At 36.7% G+C, this 8,254-nt stretch overlaps 2 protein-coding genes across 3 annotated transcripts; both read right to left on the minus strand.

The window, feature by feature from the left end:
• Positions 1 to 24: 24 nt before the first annotated feature.
• On the minus strand, positions 25 to 4,124 carry LOC148768741 (G-type lectin S-receptor-like serine/threonine-protein kinase At4g27290). 2 transcript variants are annotated; one of them, XM_088822240.1, is made up of 8 exons: positions 3,993 to 4,124; positions 2,071 to 3,044; positions 1,866 to 2,000; positions 1,619 to 1,746; positions 1,314 to 1,524; positions 987 to 1,224; positions 756 to 906; positions 25 to 669 (listed from the first exon to the last, which is right to left on the minus strand). In XM_088822240.1, the coding sequence occupies exons 1-8, from the start codon at positions 4,010 to 4,012 to the stop codon at positions 361 to 363; spliced, it is 2,166 nt and encodes a 721-aa protein (XP_088678366.1). In that variant the 5' UTR covers positions 4,013 to 4,124; the 3' UTR covers positions 25 to 360. The 2 variants fall into 2 exon arrangements, with proteins under 2 accessions (XP_088678366.1, XP_088678365.1); XM_088822239.1 differs by lacking the exon at positions 3,993 to 4,124 and having other exon boundaries at positions 2,071 to 3,642.
• On the minus strand, positions 4,009 to 6,139 carry LOC148768742 (G-type lectin S-receptor-like serine/threonine-protein kinase SD1-1). Its single transcript, XM_088822257.1, has 7 exons — positions 5,733 to 6,139; positions 5,521 to 5,655; positions 5,278 to 5,402; positions 4,986 to 5,196; positions 4,636 to 4,873; positions 4,406 to 4,556; positions 4,009 to 4,317 (listed from the first exon to the last, which is right to left on the minus strand). Exons 1-7 carry the CDS (start codon positions 5,944 to 5,946, stop codon positions 4,009 to 4,011), a joined length of 1,383 nt encoding a protein of 460 aa, XP_088678383.1. The 5' UTR covers positions 5,947 to 6,139.
• Between the last annotated feature and the right edge of the window lie 2,115 nt (positions 6,140 to 8,254).

Below are 8,254 nucleotides of genomic sequence, written 5' to 3' on the forward strand. Positions count from 1 at the left end.
TATACGTGGTCGACACAAGAATTAAATGTTAATATCAGGGACATGTCGATAACTTGAGTCATTAACTGAAGAAATTTCTCATGTTTGGAGAACTTTCCCAGTCGTTCGGAAATCTATAAAATCGTAGTTACATGCATTCACGTTCCTCCAAATTATAGACTACATAATTTAGTATGTGAACAAACTTAAAGCAAAACTAATTTAGTATAAGACTCCAAATAACCATAGAATTACACACACACACACGCGCGCGCGCGCATACCCACGCACACGCACACACTGGGATTGAACCTCGGACCTCTCACCATCAAGAATGGGAGTGGTATCACTCAACCACGCATTGTATGTCCGAAAATTCCTCTATCTTGCCTCCAAATCCGTAATAGTTATTGTGTTACTATCAGATTTCGTACTTGGAGATGTACCACTTGTTACAGAGGTCGAACTTCTCTCGTAAAAAAACGCAGGCTCTTTCGGTTCAGGCAGAATAGCTCCATCGGTTCCCAACATGAAAACCACAGCTGGCATAACTGGCCTATCTTCTGCAAATTTCTGAACACACAAAAGCCCAACTTGTACGCATCTTTTCACTTGAGATTCATCGAGTGTCTCGTTTAAACTTTCATCCATGAGCTCCAGAGTCTTGTTTTCTCTCCACAGCAACCATGCCTGTCAAGATTAATACACATTAAGATCCTTAGTTTTCACGAAAATTGGACACTACTTTTAGTATTTGTAGGCAAGAAGAAAATTACATGTCCTAAAAGGTTATGGTAATGATCAGAGTAGTCAAAACCCCTATTCTTTTTCCCACTCACTATCTCTAACAATACCACCCCAAAGCTGAACACATCAGACTTCACCGAGAATTTCCCATCGATTGCGTACTCTGGAGCCATATACCCACTGCAGACAATTAACGGTCAATAAAATATATCAAAGAAGAATAAAAAAAAGATATTTGTTGGTATAGAAGAAAAGCTTACTATGTCCCAACAACTCTTTTTGTTCTAGCAACACTTTGATCTTCTCCGATAATTCTTGCTAATCCGAAATCTGAAATTTTCGGATTTAAGTTTCTATCGAGTAAAATGTTGCTTGTTTTGAGATCCCTATGGACGATCTTTAATCTGGAATCTCGATGGAGGTACAATATTCCTCTTGCAATTCCCATGATAATGTCATACCGCTTAAACCATGTCAAAACTGTCCTTCGATTTCGATCTGCACATGATTGAATTATCTTTTGAGATTTAAGCTATTGCATATTCAGTACATACAAAAGAACTAAATGAGGGTATATTAGCCAGTACCGAAAACAAAATAGTCCAGACTTTTGTTCTGCAAGTATTCGTAGATTAGCATTCTTTCCTCTCCTTCAATGCAGCATCCCAAAAGTCTGACGAGGTTTCTATGCTGAAGCTTGGCAATCGATGTAACTTCATTTTTGAACTCTTCAAGACCCTGACTTGAAGATCTTGACAACCTTTTAACTGCTATTTCTTCTTCTACCGACAAGTTACCCTGTTTATGCATGGTGGTAGCTGTAAGAGTCGGAATGCCAAAATAAATAGTTTATTTTCTTAATCTAATTAGCTACTCCGATGTACTACCTTACCTTGTAAACAGGACCAAACCCTCCTTCTCCAATTACATTTTCTGTGGAGAAATTGTTTGTTGCAGCCACAATAGTTGCCAACTTTAGTATAGGCAATTCTAGATCATCACCGTCGTCCTTTTTGGCAGCTGCGAGGGTAAAAACATAAACAGCAACAATGTCTCATGCTCTACGTCAAATGCATGTTTTAAACATGAAGACAAGAATTTATTTTTTTCGATTTGCACAAGTTCAAAACTTATGTTACCTCGTCTCTTTTGCCTTGTCATGAAGAGTATAGCTCCATTGATAAAGCCGGAGATAAGAGCTCCAGCAGCAATTGATATCAGTATTATCTTCATAGGCGTTTCATTCTCCTTCTCCTTTAAATCGATGCTACCATCTAGAAAACCAACATCAGATTCTGTATTCAAGAATATTCCAGTATATATTTACGCAATTGATAGTATTACCTAGTTCCGAAGTTGGTAACCGAATGTGGATGATTTGCTTCGTACCTACAGGAGGATGTTCTCTGATATCAATTAGGTCACCAAACCACATCAAGCATCCACGCCCTCCATCAGTTATGATCGGATTAGCATACGCACTGCAATTGCAGTTTCTTAAGCACTGAGCTCTGCATTCACCGAGGCTCATGCTACTATTCAACCAATAATCCAACATATCCGGATATTTCGCCCTTTTAACTTCAAGAAAACCATCTCCATTGCTCTTGCAATTCAACGGCTTGATCCTAGTGCACCCACCGGACCAATCTTCGTAATTCCAATCTTTTTCGGATTTCGGCGAAAACCCTTTAAAACACTCGCATATTACAAGTTGCTCGATTCTGCAGATAGCATTAGGACCACACGTACCATATTCATCGCATGAATCTCGTGGAATCACGTTCATAGAATTCCACTTGTCCTTTCCCGCATTCAAAGTGTAGCGCTTGAGCAAACCGGATGTCTCTAGTGTTAGTCTTGAGATAAACGAGTTGTCGTTTGGTCCGTATGGTCCTAGTACAGATATCAACTTGTCTCCCTTGAAAGCTAGCACAGGTTTGTGCATGGGATTTTGACTGGGTATTACACCATCGAAGTAAACCCCGTTATACTTTCCTACTCGAAAAGTTTTCCTTGTACCATTGAAGATTACAGTCTCAGGCAAACCTTGGTTTACGATCCTGTAAGTAAAATCTCCAGAGGAAGGATCATCTGAAGTTTTCCATGATGTGAAGTACTTGTCCAAACCAGCTTCCACGTCATTCACCATTTTCATACCTGGTAACCATGTGTCAGTTGGGTAATCGAAGCTCTGCCATATCCAAATTTCGCTTGCCTTGTCGATAATAACCAAATTTCCAGTGTCTAAGAGCTGTAAAATCGGGTTGGATGCCACCGATGAGGAATTCGATGAAGACCAGATTACGGTTTCGCCCCTGCGTATAACTAGAGTTTGATTACCAACTATGGTTACGAGTACTCCTTGTGGTTCTGTTATAGGGGTGTTTCGATTTGCAACCCAAACTACGATATCTGGTGTGTTTATATACCAAATCCCTAAGAAATGATATCTGGACTTTCCTGGTGAGAAAAATCCGAACTCGAAAATTTGGGTTTGGGAAATCAATGTTTGCCCAACTACAATTGTTTGATCTGAAAATAGTGTATCTATTCCAACAGAGAACTTCAAAGGGGTGATGGAAAGTAGTAAACAGAGAAATGGAGTGAACAAGAAACTCCCCATTTTCTGAATCAATAGACTCTGCTTTGGAAAGAAATCAAGATTTAAATTTGAGTGCTGTGATATGGAGTTCCAAAGTGTGAAGAAGATATGTGTGTGAAGACTGAAGACTTTGACTGTTATTAAATAGTTCTGGAGATTCAAAGTTGTCAATAATGAACTCATAAATTCTAGCACATGGTCAACACAAGAACAGAAAATAAAATGTGTTAGTCAAAGCGTAATAATTCATGTATCCGCAGCTACATGCATTCAACTTCCTCCGAATTATAGCAGACCAAAGAAATGATATGTGAACAAACTTGAAGCAAAACTAAATGTATCATGTGAAAAAACAATAGATAAAAATAATTTTTTTGAAATGTTTACCTCGACAATTTTTTTTTTCTGTTCCCCTTTTTTTGCAGACATCAAGAGAAACTAGTTACAGTCCCCAATTCATTGTGTCGATCATGCGACCTTTTTTTTGAAAATTCATTTGTTTGATCAAATTTATTCCGAGACTCTAAATACCCATTTAGAATTACATATATTCATTTTTTTTGACAAAAAATGGTGTTATAAATGATTTACAAGACATTGCTGGTTTGTCAAATATATACATTTATTGAGTTAAAAAGATACAAAGTGAGAAATTTTGTACCATGTCTGAAACTTCCTCATCTTGCCTCCAAATCGGTGATGGTCATTGTGTTGTTATCTGATTTCATACGTGGAGATGTACCATTTGTTACAGAGCTCGAACTCCTCTCGTAAAAAAATGCAGGCTCTTTCGGCTCGGGCAGAATAGCTCCATCAGTTCCCAACATGAAAAGCACAGACGACATAACTGGCCTATCTTCTGCAAATTTCTGAACACACAATAGTCCAACTTGTACACATCTTTTCACTTGAGATTCGATGAATGTTTCGTTTAAAATTTCATCCATCAGCTCCAGAGTCTTGTCCTCTTTCCATAGCAAAAATGCCTGTCAAGATTAATACATATTACGATCCCTTAATTTGTCTCTAAAATATAATATTTTTTTAGTATTTGTAGATGGGAAAAAATATTACATGTCCCAACAGGGTATAATAGTTATGACAGTTGTTGAAACCTTTGTTCTTTCTCCCACTCACTATCTCTAACAATACCACTCCCAAACTGAATACGTCAGACTTCACCGAGAATTTCCCATCAATTGCGTATTCCGGAGCCATATACCCACTGCATAAATAGTTCAATCACATGGGTCGTTTTTATTTTTAAATAATAATATGTTTTGTTGAGATAAAAGAGCTCTTACTAGGTCCCGACAACTCGTTTTGTTCTAGCAATAGATTGATCTTCTCCAAAGGCTCTTGCTAAGCCAAAATCTGAAATTTTTGGATTTAAATTTGCATCTAGTAGAATATTGCTCGTTTTGAGATCTCGATGGATAATCTTCAATCTGGAATCCTGGTGGAGGTACAACAGTCCCCTTGCGATTCCCATGATAATATCGAAACTCTTAGGCCATGTCAAAATTTTCCCTCGATTTTGATCTGCACACGATTGAATACCTTATGAGATTTAAGCTCTTACAGATTCGATTGAACTGAACTGAGGGGAATTTTCAAGAAAAAAACAACTAAATGAGGGTATATTAGGCTGTACCGAAAACAAAACAGTCCAGACTTTTATTCCGTAGGTATTCGTAGATTAGCATTCTTTCCTCTCCTTCAATGCAACATCCCAAAAGCCTGACGAGATTTCTATGTTGAAGCTTGGCAATCAAAAGTACTTCATTTTTGAACTCTTCAATACCCTGACTTGAAGATCTTGACAATCTTTTAACGGCTATTTCTTCTTCTGTTGACAAATTGCCCTGTTTATGCATAGTAGAATACGAGTCAAGACGCCAAACAGTTGTTTTTTGTGTTTACATTACTCTAATGTAATACATTACCCTGTAAACAGAACCAAATCCTCCTTCTCCAATTATGTTTTCTGTGGAGAAATTGTTTGTTGCAGCCACAACAGTTTCCAGCTTGAATATAGGCAATTCTAGATCATCACCATCATTCTTTTTTGCTGATGTGAGGGTAAAAAAACAGCAATAATGTCTCATGCTCTACGTCAAATGCATGTTTTTAACATGAATCGTAGATTTTTGTTCAATTCTATTGCAAAAGTACAAAGCTTTTGTTACCTAGTGTCTTTCGTCTTGTCATGAAAAGCATACCTCCATTGATAATGCCCGAGACAAAAACTCCAGCAGCAATTGATATCAGTATTAGCTTTGCAGGACTTTTCTTCTCCTTCTCCTCTAAATCGGTGCTGCCATCTACAAAACGAACACACCAACTAACAATCAGGACTTTTGAAAATCGGATTACAGAACAAACAGATCTCATTACTTACCTAGTTCTGAAGCTGGTAATCGAATATAGATGACTTGCTTAATATCTGCAGCAAGATTTTCTTTAATATCAACGAGCTCTCCGAACCACAACAAGCATCCATGGCTTTCGTTAGTTATGTACGGATTAGCATATGCAGTGCAATTACAGTTTCTTAAGCACCGAGCACGGCATTCACCGAGGCTCATGCTCGTGTTTAAGAAAAACTTCAACATATCAGGATACTTCACCCTTCTAAACTCAAGAAAACCATCTCCATTATTACAATTCAACGGCGTAACTCTACTGCATCCATCTGACCAATCTTGATGGTCCCAATCCTTTTGTGATTTCGGTGCAAAACCCTTAAAACACTCGCATCTTACCAGTTTGTCGACTCTGCAGATGCCATAAGGACCACACTGATTATACTCATCACACGGATCTCGTGGATTTTCGAAAATGGTATTTGTTGGGTGCTAAATACCAACACGCAAGTGCACGTATCGCAAACAAGTAATAAAGTGGACTCGTGAGAGTCGGATGTCGATCCCACAGGGAATACGCAAATTACCTAATCCTAAGTACCAAATTCTAACAATTATGATTTTTATCCAGCCTACGCAAGTTTGTCAAATTAAATCAATTAAACAACTAAACTAATTAAGAAAGCAAATAACACGGGAAAATATCAATTAAAACAGACCTAGAATTTTATCTTCCCCCTACGCAAGAATTGCTCACCCAAATTCCCTCAATTATGAAATTTATGATTCATGATTATTAACCCGAGACACTAATTTACTCATAACCCGCTGTCGCGTGTATTATGAGTCTATTATTCATAAACGATTCACTATATGTCTATGCAAACAAATTATGAATAAAGCATTAACTAACAAGTCTCGTAAATGGCTACCTAAGGTGATATCTGTATGTCTACGACACCACATGCAATTGACACACTCATCCGGTGAAAACTACTCGAAGGCTCTTCTACTTACCGTCTAATTATCAAAATAGCTCTGTCGAGTCAATCCCAATAATCACAGATAAAGCACATAAATTGATCGAGTTCATGCACTAACAATCATAACAAGTAGAAGAAATAATCATAAAATCATAATTGCATAATCTCAAGAAAACGGGTTCACCATCCCCACATAGGGTTCAAATAAAATCCTAGATTAAAAACTTAGCTACTCGTAATTCTTATGATAAGCAAAATAGAATGAATAAAATAAATAAGAAAAACTATGCTTGAGTCTTCGTTGATCTTCGTTCTTCGTGTTTTGTGGTGTAAAATTTCGTCCTTATGGTGTAGAGACATGTTGCTTTTATAGGCTTTTCTTGATAAGGAAGTAGTAGAAACCTAATAGGAATCAATTTCCGTCACTTTCCCCCATCAGGACTTGTTCTTCGATTTTCGCCATGTTGGAGTCCGAATTTTGGAATATTTTGTAAATAAGAATTGTAGCCCTTGAAATTAGCTTTCCAATGCCGCCAAAATCACCTAATTCGGAGTTCGTATGAGAGAGATATGCTCGAAATCGTGGACACTGTCAAAGCTGTGGCGAGATTCCTTCTTCCAATTTGATTTGTTTCCTTATTTGCAACTTTTTCCTTTCTTTTTGATCTTTTTTCCTTCATTGACACCTAATTCTCGTTTTTCACCTATAAAACACAAAATCAATCAATTAAAGCACAAATATAATTAAATCTAAACAAAAGATCCACGTAAAGTAAACGTATTGAGTGTAAAATCTACACTCAACACACCCCCAAACTTGAACTTTTGCTTGTCCTCAAGCAATCTCTAATCGTAAGCAAATAACTCAACTACCGCATCTTATCACATAGATTAATGACCAACCTCATGTTTTCAGAACTTGTAATTATAATGAAAATTCATAGGCATTCGCAAGCTCAAAATTCAAAAGCACTTAGTCACTTACCATAGCAAAAAACCACAAATCATGCAATTGCTTCAAGCATCCAATATTTGTAAATTAAAGATAGAAAAAAGTTATGCTTACATGTATATGTTTGACTCCAAATACTCACCAAAATATTCTACTCTACTAATATCGAACATTAAGCTATTGGGATCATTGGGGCTTTTTGGCTTTCAATTGTTAGGCTTTTTGGTTCGAGGTAGGAAATATGGTATATGTGGCTATTCTTCTTGAATTGAGGTGATTACGCCAAAATTTGAAATATAAGCGTTTGAAACAATGAAGTCACCTCTAAAGACTTTAATAAACTCGATTCTTAAGAGTTCAAAAGTCTCCACTTTTGCTCTTAAGACAATGGATCGAGCTTTCAAAACAATTCAACAACTAGTCCTTACTTCTCCCATCTAGTCTCTTCTTCTTCTCTTTTTTTTTTTTTTTTTTTTATATATATATATAGACACATATATATTTTTCTTCTTCTTTTTTTCTTCTCTATTTTTTTTCTTTTTTTTTTTCTCTCTCTCTTTTTTTTTCTTTTTTTTTTATTTTTTTTTTTTTCAGGGAAGAAGAAGAAGGACTTTATAAAAAA

Source organism: Erythranthe guttata, chromosome 8, assembly GCF_056151865.1.
Source record: "Erythranthe guttata isolate IM_541 chromosome 8, IM_541, whole genome shotgun sequence".
NCBI lineage: Eukaryota > Viridiplantae > Streptophyta > Magnoliopsida > Lamiales > Phrymaceae > Erythranthe > Erythranthe guttata.

What these genes read in the sequence shown, in the direction of transcription:
- LOC148768741 (XM_088822239.1), bottom strand. Translation starts at nt 3,514, where the DNA reads ATGAGTTCATTATTGACAACTTTGAATCTCCAGAACTATTTAATAACA. An exon ending in AAAAGAGTTGTTGGGACATA is followed by an intron (nt 907 to 986) that starts GTAAGCTTTTCT and finishes AATTGTCTGCAG; the next exon opens with TGGGTATATGGCTCCAGAGT. An exon ending in ACCATAACCTTTTAGGACAT is followed by an intron (nt 670 to 755) that starts GTAATTTTCTTC and finishes TAATCTTGACAG; the next exon opens with GCATGGTTGCTGTGGAGAGA.
- LOC148768742 (XM_088822257.1), bottom strand. Translation starts at nt 5,946, where the DNA reads ATGTTGAAGTTTTTCTTAAACACGAGCATGAGCCTCGGTGAATGCCGT. An exon ending in GACAAGACGAAAGACACTAG is followed by an intron (nt 5,403 to 5,520) that starts GTAACAAAAGCT and finishes CCCTCACATCAG; the next exon opens with CAAAAAAGAATGATGGTGAT. An exon ending in GATTTGGTTCTGTTTACAGG is followed by an intron (nt 5,197 to 5,277) that starts GTAATGTATTAC and finishes ATGCATAAACAG; the next exon opens with GGCAATTTGTCAACAGAAGA.